Below are 18,602 nucleotides of genomic sequence, written 5' to 3'. Positions count from 1 at the left end.
TTAACGGGGGCAAAAAAATTGTCTCATTCATTAATTAAGAAGGGAGTTCACAAGGTTAATGCTCAAAAAAGAAGGTGCATTACAACGACAGTTTGGAATACAACAAAGTTTTTATTCCCGCGCCATCAAATTACTCTGGACTTCTTTGACTCATAGGATAGGAATATCATAGGTATGAAAATCATAGAGAGTGAGATGACACGTATCTGAATTTCTATAGGAAAATAGATGTCATCTGATGTATAAGATGAGATTTTTTTTCAACTGAATCTAGACTAATATTTTTTTCCTTCGAAATGTGAAGGATTGTTTCCTATCCTACATAGGAATAGGAAATCATCCCTACAAATCAAAGAGATTCAAGGGATATTTTCCTACATAATTCCTACCAAATTCCTGTAAACCAAAGGAAGACTCCAGTGTTTCGGCCCCGCGGTGACCCAAATCTTGGCCTCATTGATGAGTTGCATAATATAATATGGCGGCGTCGATTTCTTCCAGAAAACTCATGTGTTTCTGTCCTTCCAGCATTTTAGAATTCTGGGAGAAAATGGAGAGCTTCACATTTGGCGAAATTATTTCATGAAGATATTTTCTCTCCAGTTCTCGAACTAGGGAACGGAATCTTATTAGCCATTTATCATCACGGCGAGCTATGTTAGGTCCATTAATCGTCAAAATCTCCAGGGCATGGGCACTTTCAACAACATGCACTAGAAATTCAAGTTGTGTTGTTGTTCCAGAAAATCCTGTAATATGCAGGTTCTTCAGATGATTATGTGGACACCTGGTAATGCTTTTAATAGGCTCTGAGACATGATGTGGGACACCAAAAACACGAAACTGCAAAAGTTTGAGGGAGAAAACATGGTAAGCATAGGCATAATTCATGGTTAACAAGTCAATCTATTTATAGCAAAGTGAAGGTCGTTGTAGGAGATAGGAGTACTATACTCACATTCATCCCTAACGTTTCAACGAAAGGAGCAGCCCTCAAAAGTGAGGCCAAAGACAGAATATTGTCAACTTCTTTGTCATCTAAAATCAACCATAAATCTAAACATTTTAAGTGGGAAAACTTGCAAGAGGTCTCCATCAACAAGGGCATCTGAAAAGTAGATAATATAAATGGTCATTGCGAGGGAGAGAAACCAGAAAAACCAACTTGCATATTAAAGTGAAGTGTGAGACAGCAAACCTTGAGTTCAAATGAAGCACGCAATGTCAGATCCTGAACACTTGGAAGCACTTTGGGAAGTATAGTCAAAGCATGTTCAAGAGTCACTGGGGTATAGAAATCAAGAAATGCGTGTATCAAGTTTGGAGCATCCCCAAGGTCAACAGGATACAGACGCCCATAGAAAATGAAAGTTTTGAGTTTTGCCGCATTGAGTACTATCTTTGTTATCCTGCAGTGCACAACACGGAAGTATAATAACTTTGACAATGGGCAAGCTACTGTCAGCTCATCATTCAGGTGGCATCTAAATATACTGAACCACTCAAGATTAATGCAATTTGACAGCATATCTTGAAGATCCTTCCGGCTGACATGTAACAAGTACAAGTCAAGTGTTCTCAGATTTGGAAAACCGCTGAATTGAGGGGGCAGTTCAAATGATGCAAAGCTAAGTTTTAGATGACGAAGCTGAAATATGCTTTTGTTGTCTAAAAGCTCGAGCGGAAATCTGTACTGATCAGTACGACCGAAGTAATCGGTTGGTGCTATATCAAGGGCAAGGCTCTTCGTCCGCGATGATACAACAAAAGCAACCCACGAATTGATATGATTTAGTATCCTGCAGTCAAACTCAAATTTGATCATGAGCTCTTCAACAACCATGCCCTGATGTTGTTGCATGACTGCATTCACAGTCTTAATGAATTTCTGAGTGTATTGTTGTTCATAAAACACATTCTTGGACACTGTGAGAACATCAAATCTTAGTTTGGGGCATAACATCCACCTATCTTTCCATTTACTTGATAGAATGCCACTCCTTACAGCATCCTTTAGTGGCAACTTTGATAGAACCATAGATAGCATATCCTCAGGAAGGTCTGTAAACTGAACATTTGCTCTGGTTTTCTTAAAGACTTTTCCTTGGTAGGATTCATAGGAACCCATGTGTCTTTTTCTTGCCCATGTTAGATCGTTGTCCATTTTAATTCTACATGAAAATGAAGCCAGGGTAAGTACAATTATATCAAGCAAATGAACCTGGAAGGCCGAAATGCAAGTACACTGCACAACAAAAGGTTATCCCAGTTCATCACATTTATAGCTTCTACTATCCCTCATAAATTAGATAAGAAAAACCACTCAATAAAGTTGTTGTATTTTCCTTGATAAATAGCCAACTGTGCTTCTAGCGAAAACTGTAAAATGGAACCATAGATCAGTACGATAAATAAGAATGGGTTTGTGTGGGCAAACATTTGATCTAGATCGTGTGCTCGTTGTGCACGACAAACCCGAAGTTCATTTGTGGAAGTTCGGTAAGGTTTAGATCATGATGGGATGACAAGAACATTACCAATGGCAAAGAATTGAGAAGGGTGAACTCTGGAGGTCCCTTGTTTACAAATCCACCATACGTAGTTAAATAAATATATATCGTTGGAGAAACTCTAGGTTTTGTAAAAGCTAAATAAATCTAGATCCTCTGATCCAGCTTGGTGGTTGGTCAAGACTCGGGAGCGGAATCAGAAAAGGAAGGTGGGAGGAGAAGGCTGAATCATGGAGATCCCCTCTCGAGATCCGCCTTGTGAAGTTAAATAAATCTAGATCGTAAGAGCAAGTAGAGATCCCCTAATAAATCCAAATTCTCCGATCAAGATTTGAGGTCGGCCAGGACTCGGGAGATGAATCGGAAAAGGAGGTGAAAGGAGAAGGATGAACTGTGGAGATCCTATGTTCCCAATCCATCGTGTGCAGTTAAAAATCAAGATCATTAGATAAATTCTAGATTCTCTAAAAGTTAGGCCTTTAAAATAGCTCCTCCTATCACTCATAACTATATTAGAACAACCACTCCATAAAATTGCCTTATTTTCATTGCTAAAAAAATTTGAGCTAGCAAAAACTATAAAGCGCAACCATAAATCAGAAGGATAAATCAGGGCGTGGGGTTGAGTTTTTGTGTGTGCGAGAGGGTGCAGGGCGACAACAAAAAACTTACCAAAGGCGAAAGACTCTGGATGAGGTTGAGACAACAGCGAACGGCGGTAGAACGGGAACATCGATGAGCGGTGACGCGCTTGAGTTTGGGGGTTAGGGTTGAGGAGGCGGCGGCGGCAGTGGCGGACCTAGGTCACGAAGGGGTATACTCGTACTATATATATAGAGAGAGGGAATTTGGGTCAGATCCAGATAGAGTGTCACTTTCTGCACAAAAAAATTATTGGAGGGGCCGAGACTCAAAGAAAAATCAAAAGAGGAAAGTGTGAGGAGGGTGAACCGTGGGGATCCCCTATGCCCAAATTTATCGTGTACAGTTAAATAAATCTAGACCATTTGATTAACTCTAGCAGATTTCCCAGAATGTTGAGCCTTTATAGTGGGTTTAAAGGGTCTTCTAAAAAATAAAGGCTCCAATGCAAGGGTATAAAGTCAAATTATATGAACTACAGTCTTTATATTTCTTCTTCCATGTAGGGCCCACTTATCAGTGGGTTATCATTTCTTTTTTATCCTTGCCCATCTAGGCCATACCCAGGCCCGTCGATGGGGCAGGCCAAATTGGCCGACCGCCCAGGGCCCCCAAGTCGCTAGGTCGTCGTATTGGGGGTAGTCAGCCGAGGGAGGAGGCCAGCAAAGGAATATCCTATTTGCCGCTCGTTGTGTCAAACTGCCGGCGCTTCGCACAGGCGAGCGACCGAGCAACGACACAATGGGCCGGCCTGTTTAACCGTTCCAGCACTCCCGGTTTTGGGAACCTTCTAGAGGTTCCCAGTTGGTTTTTTCCGGTTTTGGAAACCTTCTAGAAGGTTCCTGAACCGGTTTTTTTATTTTCCTTTCTTTTTCTATTTTTGTTTTTTTTCAAGTTTATGTTTTCTCTCTCAAAAAAAGTCCGCGCTATTACAAAAATGTTCAAAATTTAAAAAATGTTCGTGTTTTCAAATTTTGTTCATAAATTCAAAAACTGTATGCATTTATCAAAAAATGTTCGGAATTTTCAAAAAATATTTTGTGTTAACAAAATTGTTCAGAATGTTTTAGTTCAAAATTTTGACAACTTTTTAAAAATGTTCGCGATTTGAAAAAATATTTCCGTTTCAAAAATTGTTTGCAATTTTCCAAAAATGTTCATGAATTTCTAAACATATTCGTTTTATATTTTCTTCACGTATTCAAAAAATGTTCAACTTTCAAATTTGTTTGGAATTTTTAAAATTGTTTTCTGTTTCTAATTTTGGTCTAAAAATGTTCTTGTTTCCTTTTTAGTTTCTTTTTTGGTTTCTTTTTTATTTTTCAATTTGTTTTGAAAAAAGTTCATGTTTCAAAAATTGTTCGTAACCTTGAAAAACTGTTCCCACTTTCAAAAAATCTTCATTTTTTTTAAAAATGGCCGCATTTTCCAAAATTGTTCATAAATTCAATTAATATTCGCATTTTAAACAAAATGTTGTGGGATTTAAAAAATGTTCCTTTTTTAAAAAATGTTCGTATTTGCCTTTTTTTGGTTTTCTTTTCTATTTGGAATTTTTGAATAAATGTGTTCACTAATTTGAAAAGAACTCATGTTTTTGACAATTTGTTCGCAAACTCAAAATATGTTCGAGGAATTTTAAAAAATGTTCTCATTTCTAAATTTTGTTTCATAAATTTGAAAATGTTCTGTAATTTCAAAAAAAGTTCCAGCCTTTTCAATTTTGTTCACATACTCCAAAAATGATCATGTTTTCTCAATTTTGTGAAAAAATGTGTTTTGAACAAATTATTCATACTTTCCAAAAAAAATCACGTTTAGAAAAAACCGTTCATGATTTCAAAAAAATGTCCCTGATTTTTCGAAAATGTCATATTTTTGGAAAATTCAAAAATGTGCACGTTTTCAATTTTTCAGGAATTTTGAAATTGTTCAGTTTCAAATTTTTTTTCACAATTTCGAAAAATGTTCGGTGGTTCAAAACATGTTCCTGTTTTAAATAAATTGTTCGCACATTTCAGAAAAATATACACATTTTCGTTTTTGAGTTTCAAAATTGTTCAGTTTCAAATTTTGTCCACAAATTTTAAAAAATGTCCGGCGGTACAAAACATGTTCCCGCTGTAAAAAATTGTTCGCAAATTAAAAAAATGTTTGGAAATTTCCTAAAAATGTTCCTATTTCCAAATTTTGTTCAAAAATTAAAAAATGTTCTGGTAATGTAAAAAATTATTCTCATTTTGCAAATTTGTTCGCAAATTCAAAACATATTTTCGTTTTCAAAATTCGTTCACATATTCAGAAAATGTTCATTTTTGAAAATTTGTTCACAAATTCAAATGTGTTCGCATGTTTAATTTTTGTTCACAAATTCTAAAATATTTGGTATTATAAAAATGTTCTTGTTGTCCAAATTTGTTCACATATTCCAAAAAAGCTACAGTTTTGAAAATTTGTTCACAAATTTTAAAAATGTTCTAGTTTTCGGAATTTTGTCACAAATTCAAAAAATGCTCGAGTTTTTTTAAAATAGTTTAGTTTTTAGAACATTATCACCTTTTCAGTTTTGTTACTTGTTTTGGAAAAGATGTTTTGCGTTTACGAAAAGTAGTTCATAATTTAGAAATTATTCTTGTATTCAGTTTTTTCCAACCTTGTTTTTAGTTTCTATTCAGTTCCCAAATAATGTCGCGTTTCAAAAAAAATCCTTTTTTACGCTTGAAATTTTAATAGAAGTTTTAATATGTAATTGTATGCAAGAAACCTGTGTTACTACACTGGCTATGGACTCGCTCAGGTTCTTTAATGCTGGCGCTGCATATTCTTCATATTAACTCGTATGTTGCAATGGCTAGCGTGCGGTGGTTATCTACAGCAGCTCACGGGTTCGATTCCTAGCTAGCGCACTTTTATTTTTCATTCTGCGGAGGTTAGCTTGTGGGCCGGCCCAGCCGAGTAGTCTCCTATGCGAAACTGTGACTACTTGCCGCAGTAAGCGGCGCATAGGAGTCCCCGCCAGCAAACGAGCACGTCGCGCCCGATCATGTGCAGCAGATCGTACAAGCCCATCCTTATCGTAGACGCCTCGCGAGCGATCATACAGCTAGGGCTTGTTCCGTCGGCTGATCGCTTGATCCGATCGCTCGCCTCCTGTTGGTTGTCCTCGCCGTCGTTGCCCTCCGGCCCTCTCCCGTCATCATTCTGTCTCCTCGCCATGGTATAGTTGACTAGTCCCCCAAGCCATGATCCCCACATGAGTGCTCAAGATCTGTTTGGTGTAGCCCGTTTTGCTTCAGAATTTACACAGTGGATTTCTGAGTTCTACTCTCTCCGTTCTAAAATAGATGACTCAACTTTGTAGGGAGTAGTAAAGAAGACCCAAACGAATCTGCATCTCTGATCCAAACAATCAAGAGACGCACTCCTGCTAACTATTATATATATGCTCTTTGTTTCTGAATTTTTTTGCACAGAATGATCACATTGATTTATCTAATACACCGATAGTTGATAAATTTGAGCATTAGCCGTTCCTATATATTGATAAACGATAAATTTCTTTACACTTTGCAGTTGGAGATTTAGACTTCACATTGATTGATGCAGCTATTTTTGGAGATAATTGCTAATTCCAGTTTCAAGGTACGACAATTTTTTTTTCTTATCTGGCTATAGGTGATAAACTTAGAACTTCAGTTATATGGGCACATCAAAATTTAGGACCCCATTTTGCATTTTGTCCCGGGCCCCCAAATTTCTAGAGACGGCATTGGCCATACCTCCCCATCATAGTCGCTCCTCTGCACGCAAACTGCCTCCGGCGGAAGCCCGATTGTCCGAGGCGGCGAGGTTGTTTATTTAGAGAATGAGGAGGACCCCTGGCCTCTGCATTTGGACGATGCATGCAACCACTTTATTAATTATTCACAGAAGACCTTATAAAGTCATACAACAGTAAGACTAAAGCCATCGTCTAGTTAACATCTGTCGCTACTCCTATCCAATTGATGAAGGGATGCTGATAGTCTGGGCCTAATACCAGTCAAACCTAACATCTAACACCTGAGGTCTTAACCAAGACTCCTGCCGGGTATGGGGCACCCTTCAGTTCGGCGCACTCCTCAACCAGGACGCCTGCCGGGTATAAGGCCGCCGCAGCCACCTGCCATCAATTCATCTTCAGTGATGTACTGCTGCATCTACCTTGCCCGGTCGTGCCGCGATGAAAGCGAAGGGAGTGCGGCGTAGAACTCCAGGTTCTGGCGGGAGAGGGAGGAGGCAACGACAGAAGATGGAGGAGAGGCGATAATGCATTCACCAACTTGGAAAGAGTGCTGGAGGGATGGTCGCAAAGTTGTCGGGCATGGCCAACAAACAGGGTTCCATGTTTCCCTCATAGAAAAAATAGATCAAATGTACATTTCGTACATTTATTTCACCTTATACTTACTTCATAGAAAAATAAACTGAGTTTAATATGTTGTCGCAACAATGAACTTTTTAAAATCGATAAATGATTCTATGATTCTACATTTGAGAACAAATTTCTGCCTACTAACAGGTAATTAAGCTGCATTACCACTTTTTACTGATCAGAAAGATTCAACGAAAAATATGGAAAGAAAATTTATAATGGCAACACGCTCGTTCGAAACTATGACCTATGAGGTGAATCTTTTGTAAAATCTGGGCAGCGTTTGGACCGCCAAAGATGACGTGCAGAGCCAAAATCGTTTTCTGGTCAGATACCATGACCGTGATGAGCCTGCAGATGGACGGGAGATTTCGGGTCAGGCCGCCCGTGACGATAGCCCGATGGATGACATTTCAATGGTGGACTCGGTGGCCCAGGATTTGCGTTTGACCTATACAGAGTATTGCGGGCGCGGCTATGTCTCATGTCATTTATCTCGCTAGAGTATTTCTCAAAAAAAAAAAAATCTCGCTAGAGTTGCTCAATTCTTTTATCTCGCTAGAAGGATTTGTGTCCACCAACATCCTTCTTGCGGTGGTGTTTTGATCCTTTTGCGAAAGTTGAACCAGATTAGACCCTGGTTTATTTTTTTAAAAAAATTTGACCATTTTCCTATCGCCGGGGTTGAGGCCGTTTGGCGGTAGGGTTACACGCCCTACCGCAAAAAAAAAATATAAGTATCAAATATAGTGCTTATACCACCTACCGTGGAATACCTGGGCGGTAGCGTTGCACAGGCTACCGCAAGCCTATTTAATGTTAGGGCAGCAGTGAGCTAACACGGATAAATTGCCTATCGCCAGGGGCCTCGACGGTAGGCTGATATATCCTCCCACCATCGACCCCGGCGGCAAAGGATCAGATCCCGGAAATTTTTTGAATCAGCGTCAGATCTGGCTCAACTTTCGCGAAAGGGTCAAAACACTAAATTTGGCCTCCGCTCGCCTGAAGCGACGAAATAATGTGCCGGCCGAGTGGCGCACATTTTTGGTTCGCTCGTTCCTTCGGTCAGTTTCGTTTTCTCTTTCTGTTATATTTAAAAAACAAAAATACATATATTAAAAAAACTCATGCAAAAATTTCGCATTGTTAAAAATTAATGCAGCAATAAAAAATATTATACTTCACCAAGCATTCTAAATAAAGATATTACCAAAAACACGTGAAAATTTTGCAAAAATATCTTCACCAAGCATCTGAAATGATTTAAATGCCAAAGAGAAAACGTTTCTCAAGAATGCAAAAATATATCTAGAAAATACAAATTTGCATGAAAAAAGCCAATTTCGTTTTAAAAAAATGTTAATCAAGCATTGAAAAATGATAAATATGGATAAAAATGCTGGCGATGGATTCAAACAATATCAATCTCATATATGAAAAAATTAAATCAAGCATTTGAACTTGTTAAATGTGTATAAAAAATGCTGAATGCATTTATTAATCAAGCATTTGAAAAAGGTTACATATAGAAAAAGTTAAAAATGCAATATTTTATTTCATAATTATCAATCAAACATTTAGGCGAATGTTGAAATTGTGTATGGAAAAACTATTGACCTTGTCTTCATAAAACATTGTTTTTTCTATTTGAAAAATGTTAATAGTGTATTATCAGAATATATATTGACGGTCATATGGGACACCTAGGTGCCCGTGCTCCTTGTGTTTCCACCATTCGATTGCATTACAGGTCAATCCATCACACGTTACTGATTTGAAAATAATTACATAATTTAGAAAGAATGCTATGGTCCAACACGCCATGTATGGTAACATTTATTTGGAAAGCGAAAATAATGTCATGCATGCTATCGTTCCTTATTGAGAGACGTTAGTAGTATAAATTGGATAGAGAAAACTAGAAATTAAGGGACGCAGCGATTCGGTGCTCGAGCTCAGCTGCTCCCGAAATCGCTAGCGTTGGCTCATGTATGGGGATTCGCAAAAAGCGGTCTGTCACGTCTGCACCGAGACAGCGAAAAAAGGGATACGCCGCTTATACGGGAGCGAACAGTGCAGCCGTGCGGGCCCAAAACGTATGGGTGGACCAACGTCCGTGTACCAGGCCGTCTACCTTTTGGGCTGAGCCGTGGAACAATTACGTCGGAGCGAACCTGAGCCGTTCTGGAAGCCTGCCGCCGGCACGGACGGGCTGCCCTTCCCCAAGGCTGCGGGAGGCTGCGGTTCCTCCGGCGGCCGGCGATGCAAGATGCTGGGCTTGAATCCTTCTGGATGCGGTCGACCAGTAAGTCAACCCTGCCCGCTTTGGAGATCTACCCTTGCATGTGCCCCCGTGACAGAGCCGTCGGTGCCCGCCATGGCCGTGGGTTGCAGGTTTCCGGTGCGAGCGGAGTTCGCGGACAGCCTGGAACATCCAGATCCGGTGCCTCTTGCGGTGCTCCCGCGACGTGATGTCACCCCTGCTACGCCGGCGGATTCGAATGCTGGCTCCGGGTGCAGGCAGCACGTTGGTTGCGCTAGCCCTGGGAGGACGCAGGGTGAAAATCGCTGTCGACGGCCGGGCTCTCCGACGAGGTCTGCGCAGTCCACCCACAGGGTAAATCCAGAGGCGCCGGGATGGACCAAAAGGTACAACCTGAATCCTGTCCTGTCTAACTGTTACTATTTTTCTAGCAAACGGTGCGATTTTCTTGTGCTATGCTCGCTGAGATGTTAGTGGTATGTGTGATTTGCCGAACAGAAAAGATGAAATTGCTAGTTCATGTGATGTATGGTTGAGATCAGTAGGAAAAGTTATCCGCAGCAGCACTCGTTTGGGTCTGTTTCCTATCGATGGTTAGTTACATATTTTGTTCTTGTTTGTAAATTCAGGTTAAATCTTGGGAGTGCGCCACCGGACAGAACGCCGTGTCCATATAGGATGAGTGCTTTAGAGCAGTCAATTCGCAAGTATGCCCCTGCTCCCCGCTCGTCGCAGTCCTGGCATCCCGCTTGTCCCCACATGCGTCGTCTTTCTGTCTCCGCCGGTGCCGCCACTACTCGCTGCTCGTTGCTGCCAGTCGAGCAAGATCTCTGGTGCTGCGGTGGACAAGCACAAGACGCCAACGGAGGAAGAGAATAGGAATCCGGCGTGGGAGGATGAGGAGGACAAGGATCAGGCGAGAAAGGAGGTGGTTATAGGTCTGATACTTAGCATGATTTATTTTCAGTATTCTCTGTAGTTTATAAGCAGCAAATGCCACCAGGGAATGCTCCATGTTGTAAGAAAATTGTGAATTCTGAACCTAGTCAAGTGCTTCTACTACAAGGTACTATATAGGTACCTGATATTTGGAAACTGTCAAATCCCTTTACCCGCTCACACAATATCCCTGAAACAGCAACTGTTCCACTGATTTTCTTCTGAAACAGCAACTGTTACAATGAAGAAAAAGCCATCACTGGTTTGTCACAGCAGAAGGTGGGTGCAGGAGATGATGATGATGATGCGCTGCTAATATTGGACTTGCCAGCGGTAAGCTCATTTTCATACTCAAGAAACATGCTTGTGGCCCTAACAAGTAACACTACCTGACATTTTCTTACTCTTATGCACATGGACAGTATGTATAATGCCACCTGAAGCATTTTGGTACTGCATGTCAGTATGTGTAATGATTTATTTTTAGTATTCTCATTTCAGCAAAGGGTCATTTTTGCGGCAGCCCAGAGATAGGAAAACTGTGTCTAGTCAAGACCTACTTAGCAACAAAGAGTAAGTGGCATCTCCAGAGAATTGAAGTTAATAGATACTGAAGTCCCCATGCTACCTGCTTGTTTTAGTGAAAGGACCAAACCAAATATCCTTCATTTTTAGTACTAGTACATGCCACTCTTAATTTTTATATAACCATTAATCTCAATTGGTGAAGATTATTACTCCCTCTGTTCACTTTTGTAAGTCGTTTTAGGCAGCTGAAATTAAACTGTTTTAAGTGCTGTCCTAAATGTCTAGGACGTCTTATAGAAGTGAATGGAGGGAGTAGTATCAATCTATACAATAGCTTATTTTCATCAGTGCTCACTAGCTGCATGTCCCAGTTCAGTACACGGCATGTCCGCATGTTTGCTAGCTGCATGTATGTTATTGGAACAAATCATCGGCATGAAAAAGCTTGATATAAGCTACAAAGTAAATTCCTGAAACTTTGTTCTAATATTCAGGACAGGTCTTCAGAGCAGCTGCCATTGACTTGGAAAAGTTCAGCACTAAAATTTGATGTTCAGGAGAACCAAATTCATCATAAATAAGGGGCTGCCATTGACTTGTCGTTCATCGCAAAGTTCAGGAGAATCTGAATGTATGTTCAGAACTATGAAATCTGGTGTTCAAGCACATGTTCAGGATGTGAAATCTGAAACCTGAATCTGATGTTTAAGCTAGCAGTGATGTATGCTCACTGAAATTATGTTAGTTTTAAAACTGCTCGTTGCTGCATTTGATAAACTGAATCTAACACTGTATCAAATGGATCGAAGATTTGCTCGTTGCTGCAAGTCTTAATGTAGTTTTAACATTGTTCAGGACTGAAATCTGAATCTGAAACTGATACAAAGCTAGCATTGATGTATGTTCAAGCTAGTTTGCACATGGACAATGAAATCGTATATAGCTAGTTGCAAACTAGCGTGCTGACTGCTAGTCAAACCATGCGGACGCGGACACTGTTAACTGCGGGATTAGGAGGGGCGTTGAGGACGGCAGTGGGGTGTGAGGACGAGATTGTGTGTGTGTGTGTGCGCGCGCGTGTTTTGAGAAACAGGGGATGAAATTGTGTAGGTTTCGGTGTGGGGAACGAGTGAACATATACTCCTCATGAACTAGCTGGCGACCTCGGGACGGCTCAGCCTCATACAGAAAAATGACTGGGCCGTGTCCACTACCGCTGTTCCGCGTACGGGTTGACGTTTGCCGTCGTAATAAATGCGCCAGCGCACGCGCTGTGATCGGAAACAATACTGCCTGAATACAAGCTGGAATACATTACAGGGCGCTGATCCACATGCGAATGAGGGGGGGGGGGAGATTTCAGGATCATCTGAGCCTGAGCTCAGAATTGGATATCCCAAAATTAAGGCCTCATTATTGTACCTTAAAGTCTATGGTGTTGGGTATATGTACATTTTTTTATATGTGTGCATACACATTGGTTGATACTGCACCATTTTTATTATTTCAAATTAAGATACCAGTTTTCCCAACCATTTTACGACTTTGGATATCAACCTATGGATGCCATATTTCACGTAGTCAGGTATATACGTAGCCATATTTTACTTTATATATGTTGACGAGATAACTATAACATTTTCGTACCCTTTTTCACATAGCCGGGTATATACGCGTGCATACACATTGGGTATCACATACCTATGGATGCCATATTTCACGTAGCCAGGTATATAAGTAGCCATATTTTACTTTATATACGTTGATGAGATACCTATAACATTTTCGTACCCCTTTTTTTTGCGGGGTTCGTACCCTTTTTCACATAGCCGGGTATATACATGTGTATACACATCGGGTATATTTGCACTTGAGGTATTTCATTTATAGGGATATCATATGGTCTAATCTGGTAATAAGTACGTAGGGACTTGGGTATATCATTTTTTAAGTTTACATGTTAGTGAATTGTTTTTAGGTATATTATTTTATTTTTAAGTTCATTGGGTATATACTATGAAATTATGTGAGTACGTTATATTATAATAAAAGTAAAAAATTGTATAGGAAAATATATAAAAAAATTGTGTAGGAAAATTATGTGGTCACATTTTATATTATTTGATCACCTTCATTTTTATAGGAAAATTAGTCGTCAAAAAGTGTGACCCTGCCTTTAAAAAATACGAGATACGTTGAAATGTAAAATATTGGAGAAAGACATAAAAGTGTCCTAATTATACATACAAACCTTTTGGGACCTTTTTTCGTATTATTAGGTCAATCAGGTATCTTAAAAAATTAGAGGGTATGTACATATATTTTCTCTTTCATTAGGTATATACATATACATAATCAGAAAAAAGTTGGGTACATATGTGGGCACGCCATATGTTTTGACTGAATAATACGGTACACTATTATAGAAAACAGTATGTGGTTTTCATTTGGAAAGTAACCATTGCTGGGATCCGGTAGTATATTTTTTTTACGGGGAAATTCAGAGAGCTATATTGAGTAAACACATTCTTGGAACAATCAGCCAGGAGGCTGGACACCAAGAAGCTAGGAGTCTCGTCAAGCCAACTATCGGTCACATTAAGTGTGCAAGCACATTTGCACACAAGTGAGCCGGTAAATTGGCTGACCTGTTTACATGTTGAATAACAAAAGAAGAAAATTGAGTACTAAGCTCTCCAATCTCTAAAAGTAAAGGAGCCACAATTGAACGAGAATTGTGGCGAGTGGTCCAGAGTGTCACCAACTCCAAGCAATCGACTTCCATTATCACATGCGAGAATCCACGAAGAGCAGCGAACCGAACACCATCTCGCAAGGAAAGTCCCTCCATGATCAAGGGATCCGAAATCCCCATATATGGCTTGCACCAGGCACCCAAGAGGGCCGTAGGAGATCGAGCAATGCCTCCCGCGCCTCCCCTGCCATCCGCTAAGTTGAGAGCTCCATCAGTTGTGATCTTCACAAACCCATCTTCAGGGGGCCGCCACCCATAGCCAGGCAAGACCAGCGTATCCTTGCGCGGCAAGTGAAGAAGTGCAATAGCCTCCTTTGTAGCTCGGATCGTCGCAGTAGGGTCACGGCCTTCTTCACCGTGCTTGATACGATTCCTGGAATGCCAAATAGACCACATAATAGTGGTGATCTTTGCACGGTCATCATCCGTAAAGCGCGGGTCACATAAAATGTCGCGAGCCCACGAGTCCGGGTGTAGCCGTGGAAGCCGGAGCCCGAACCATGCACACGCCTCCTCCCAAAAGCGCTGAGCATGCGAGCAATGTATCAGCGCATGCTTTAGATCCTCATCCATAGCAAGACAGACTTTGCATCTTCGAATTTCTGCAATGTGTCTATAGTTGGGAGTAGCTTCATCTGGAAGAATTCCACGAAAAACTCTCCACCAAAAAACTCTCACTTTTGGGACTACATTCAATTTCCACAAGGCTTTCCACATCTGTTGTTCATCATCGGAGGTACCGGTAGTCGTCCCTTCATCTAGAGCCAAACGCTCGTTCTGATTCACAAGAGCACGGTACGCAGACTTCACAGTGTAGTTGCCTGATCTTTCGAATGCCCAAGCAAGGTAATCATCCCCTCCCCCTTGCCGAATAGGAATATTAAGAATGGTAGTATATTATTTTTTGGAAAGCAATGATTGACCGATGATGGTTGCAGATCATGTATCTATATCTATACTTCTATTAAAAGAGCAAACATTTGTTACCCTACGGACACACCGTAAACTGCACACGGAATTGTTAGAGGTGTTGGATCAATCTAACTAACTCACATCTAACAGTCAATGTTATATCAAAGGTCTGCCATGCAAATAAACGATCCAGATTAAATGTTCTGCCGGAGCAGACTGCCACGCCCCCGCGCACCCGTTTGTCCTCAATTAGCGGGATTATTGTTATCCCATAATTTTCTCTCTCCCCACAAAGTTTTGCCGTTTCTTCTCTGTTGGCCTAATTCCATAATTTTCTCACAGATGCGAGCGCGGATCGCAGCCGCCGCCGCCCGCCCCTCCTCCTCTACTTCCCCATGGGTGCGAACAAATGGAGCCAACCACCTGAACTGACTGGAGCGGCGAGTGGCGGAGGAAGGAAGAGAGCGGTGGAGGAAGGGAGAGATGGCATCGGCAGCGGCGGGGGAGAGGAGAGGGGTCCGGCGGGATGCATCTGGAAAGACCCCGAGGTCCGAGGGTCATTTCCGCCACCACACGCGCCGTTGCCGCCGCGTGCCTCCGCCAGATCCTCGCCGTCTACGCCTCCTTCGCCGACCTCGCCGCGCAGCACTCCGCCCGTCCGCCGGCCGCTGGACTCCGTCAAAGGGCCGACCACGTGATGCCAGATTCAAGATTGCTTGGTAATGGATAAGATCAGCCCGTGTGGCCAGCAGCATAGGTAGGATTCCTGTTCTATTTCCTTTGGGTGGTTAATTCCATGGCCACGTTTTGTTAACCAGTAGAAAGATACTGCTTGATGTCCCGGATCGTTCCACACCATGGGGACAAGCAGGGTCCGTCAGACTAATCTTGCTTATGTGTTCTCTCGACCCCCATAGAATTGCAGTATTTATCATTTTTGTTTACTTACACAAACCCCTTTTATTTGTTACAGTTAGGCCAATCCATTGTTAGAAGGGAGCACCTGAAACTCATCTAGCTGAGACATAACTATGGTCTCATTCACGGATGATGTCCTGTTCTAGTGAGTTTGTTTCTCGCTCCCCTACGATCTGGTTGTCTTCGTTTTTTGTGTGTGGCTGGCCTAGTGCGTTTTCTTGATTTTAGTTGGGCCGGACTTGGCCTAGCCACTTCTCGTGTTGTGCGGCAAGACTACTACATTTTGCCAAGACGCTTGAGCTACTAGTAGTTGCTACCGCTCAAACAAAAAAACTAGTAGTTGCTGTTTAAAGACACGGGAGCTAGGTGGAAGCTTGTAGAAAAAATATTGATGCCACAATTGACATCACAAACTTATTACCCATGACATTTTGTTGATTTTCTATTGTTCCATTTCACCATAATACGTTGGCAAAAATGTTGTTGCAAGTATATTAACGGAACCATTTAGATTTCGTGTTGTTCCCTTACAGCATAAAACATGTGATTTTCGGTTTCAAAATTGTTGACGGATATAAAAATCTCCCTACATTTAAAAATGTTCGTCAAATACAAAAAGAATATATAAAATGTTCACCAACATTTAAAAATCATGAAGTTGGAAGAAAACACAATTTCTCCAAAATGTTCACCGTTTAAAAAAATCATGATTAAAAATAGAAGTAATAAATAAATAAATATGAAACCCACCACCAGTTGTAACCACCTTGGAGGCCCGTCCTGTTGCGATTCCTCCTTTGGGACATGCAATTGCAACAAAACCTAGAAAATGTGCAGTTGCAGTTCCACCTTGGGCAGATGCAATTGCGACAAACCCCTAGAAAACTTGCAGTTGTGACATGCCTCGGAAACCATGCGGTTCTGATTCTCACCCTTGGGGCTTGCAATTGCGACAAACCTAGAAAACTTGCAATTGTGACCTACCTTGAAGAACTTGCAGTTGCGGCACCCCCCCTCGGGACATGCAATTGCGACAAATCCTAGAAAACTTGCAGTTTTGACTTGCCTTGAAAAACATGCAATTACGATTTCCCCCTTGGGGACATGCAATTGTAACAAACCCTAAAAAAATTATTGTTGCGACATGCCTTGGAAACTGTCAAGTTCCAAATCCCACCCTTTGGGCTTGCAGTTGTGACCTACCTTGAAAAACATGCAGTTGTGACTCCTCCCTTGGGGACATGTAGTTGCGACAAACCCTAGAAAATTTGTAGTCGACATGACTTAGAAACATCACAGTCCCGATTCACGCCTCTTGGGGGCTTGCAGTTGCGACAAACCTAGAAAACTTGCAGTTCCGACCTACCTTAAAAAATTTGCAGCTGCCCCCCTGCCCCGGGACATGCAATTGCGACAAATCCTAGAAAACTTGCAGTTGCGACCCCTCCCCCCGGGACATGCAATTGCGACAAATCCTAAAAAACATGCAGTTGCAACTTGCCTTGAAAAACATGCAGTTGCGATTTCCCCTTGGGGACATGCAATTGCAGCAAACCCTAAAAAACTTGTAGTTGCGACATGCCTTGGAAACTGTCAGGTTCCAAATCCCACCCTTGGGGCTTGCAGTTGCGACCTACCTTGAAATATGCAGTCATGATTCCTCCCTTAGGGACATGCAGTTGCAACAAACTCTAGAAAACTTGCAGTTGCGACATGACTTGGAAATAGTGTAGTCCCGATTCACACCTCTTGGGGGCTTGCAGTTGCGACAACCACTGGAAACTTGCGATTGCGACCTGGCTTGGGAAAAAGGTGCATTTGTGATTCTCCTTGGGGACATGCAGTTGTGATTCCCCATCTTAAATTGCCTTTGGAAATGCGTAGTTGTGGTTCCCCCTTGGGGACATGCAATTGTGCCCCCCCCCTCTCGAGATCTTCAAAGTTGTGACCCCATCTCAAAAGAACTTGCGGTTGCAAGCCCCTCAAAAACACTTGTCGTGGCACCCTCGAGCATGTCATTTTATATCTTTTATTTTTCTAAAAAGGAAAGAAAAACATGACACAAAAAAGGAATTAAAAACAAGAAAAAAACTTGAAAAATAAAAATAAAAATCTTATGCAAATTGTGATCGACATTGGAAAAACATGGGAGTTGTGACATGCCTTGGAAAATCAACGATCTCCCCTCTCTCTGCTCACTCTGGTATCTTGAGGGATGATCAGAAAACGTCGGCAGGGAAGTGGGGATATGAACAACGGTAAGCAGGCTTGAGATAACGGGCCAATGCCGCGCTATAAACGTCAACTGTCGAAAATGGATGGGAAAAAACAGAAGAAAACAACCCGTGGTAGATAAAAAGCCAACAAGGACCACATACCACCGGGACAACCTTGCGAGCTAGGAAAGCACGAACCCCTAACAAAAAGTAAGGAAAGCACAAGAACCCCTCACAAAAAGTAAGGAAAGCACAAATCATGACAGAAAAAAATTCCAACGGATACAATGAATACTTGCAAACTAAAACTCAGCTAGCAAAACCGATAAAGAAATAAAAAATAATATTTTGAAAAAATAAAGTAAAGCTGAAAATGGAAAAACAAAAAAGGCAAATAAAAGAAAATGTTGGGAAAAAAACAAAGGAGAAAAGGCCAACATGGCCCGATAGACATATATACAGTGACTAACACGTAATGAAACAAACCACATGAAACATGTGG

The 18,602-nt window shown here is 41.3% G+C and overlaps 2 protein-coding genes across 19 annotated transcripts; one reads left to right on the top strand and one right to left on the bottom strand.

The window, feature by feature from the left end:
* On the bottom strand, nt 1-3,309 carry LOC123161102 (F-box/LRR-repeat protein At3g26922). The gene is made up of 4 exons (XM_044578954.1): nt 3,183-3,309; nt 1,199-2,171; nt 959-1,108; nt 1-843 (listed from the first exon to the last, which is right to left on the bottom strand). Exons 2-4 carry the CDS (start codon nt 2,162-2,164, stop codon nt 454-456), a joined length of 1,506 nt encoding a protein of 501 aa, XP_044434889.1. The 5' UTR covers nt 2,165-2,171; nt 3,183-3,309; the 3' UTR covers nt 1-453.
* Nucleotides 3,310-9,670: 6,361 nt separating this feature from the next.
* LOC123162298 (uncharacterized) lies at nt 9,671-12,189 on the top strand. Of its 18 annotated transcripts, XR_006481192.1 has the most exons (6): nt 9,881-10,218; nt 10,462-10,539; nt 10,650-10,770; nt 11,002-11,104; nt 11,273-11,344; nt 11,794-12,189. XR_006481192.1 is itself a non-coding variant. In XM_044580097.1 (4 exons), the coding sequence occupies exons 1-3, from the start codon at nt 9,947-9,949 to the stop codon at nt 11,303-11,305; spliced, it is 408 nt and encodes a 135-aa protein (XP_044436032.1). In that variant the 5' UTR covers nt 9,881-9,946; the 3' UTR covers nt 11,306-11,344; nt 11,799-12,189. The 18 variants fall into 18 exon arrangements, 5 of the variants coding, with proteins under 5 accessions (XP_044436032.1, XP_044436031.1, XP_044436028.1 ...); XR_006481181.1 differs by adding an exon at nt 9,671-9,874 and having other exon boundaries at nt 9,964-10,218; nt 10,462-11,104; XR_006481185.1 differs by having other exon boundaries at nt 10,650-11,104.
* Nucleotides 12,190-18,602: the final 6,413 nt, after the last annotated feature.

This window comes from Triticum aestivum, chromosome 7B (genome assembly GCF_018294505.1).
Source record: "Triticum aestivum cultivar Chinese Spring chromosome 7B, IWGSC CS RefSeq v2.1, whole genome shotgun sequence".
In the NCBI taxonomy this organism is placed as follows: Eukaryota; Viridiplantae; Streptophyta; class Magnoliopsida; order Poales; family Poaceae; genus Triticum; species Triticum aestivum.
The sequence above is the reverse complement of the archived record's forward strand: the minus strand, read 5'-3'. Positions and strand labels throughout refer to the sequence as shown.

Excerpts from the sequence above, each read along its gene's own strand:
- LOC123161102 (XM_044578954.1), bottom strand. The coding sequence starts at position 2,164 with ATGGACAACGATCTAACATGGGCAAGAAAAAGACACATGGGTTCCTAT. Across the intron at positions 1,109-1,198 it reads GTGCTTCATTTGAACTCAAG|ATGCCCTTGTTGATGGAGAC; the intron begins GTTTGCTGTCTC and ends TCTACTTTTCAG. Across the intron at positions 844-958 it reads TTGAAACGTTAGGGATGAAT|TTTCGTGTTTTTGGTGTCCC; the intron begins GTGAGTATAGTA and ends AAACTTTTGCAG.
- LOC123162298 (XM_044580093.1), top strand. The coding sequence starts at position 9,947 with ATGGCCGTGGGTTGCAGGTTTCCGGTGCGAGCGGAGTTCGCGGACAGC. Across the intron at positions 10,219-11,001 it reads GCGCCGGGATGGACCAAAAG|CAACTGTTACAATGAAGAAA; the intron begins GTACAACCTGAA and ends CTTCTGAAACAG. Across the intron at positions 11,105-11,258 it reads TAATATTGGACTTGCCAGCG|TATTCTCATTTCAGCAAAGG; the intron begins GTAAGCTCATTT and ends ATTTATTTTTAG.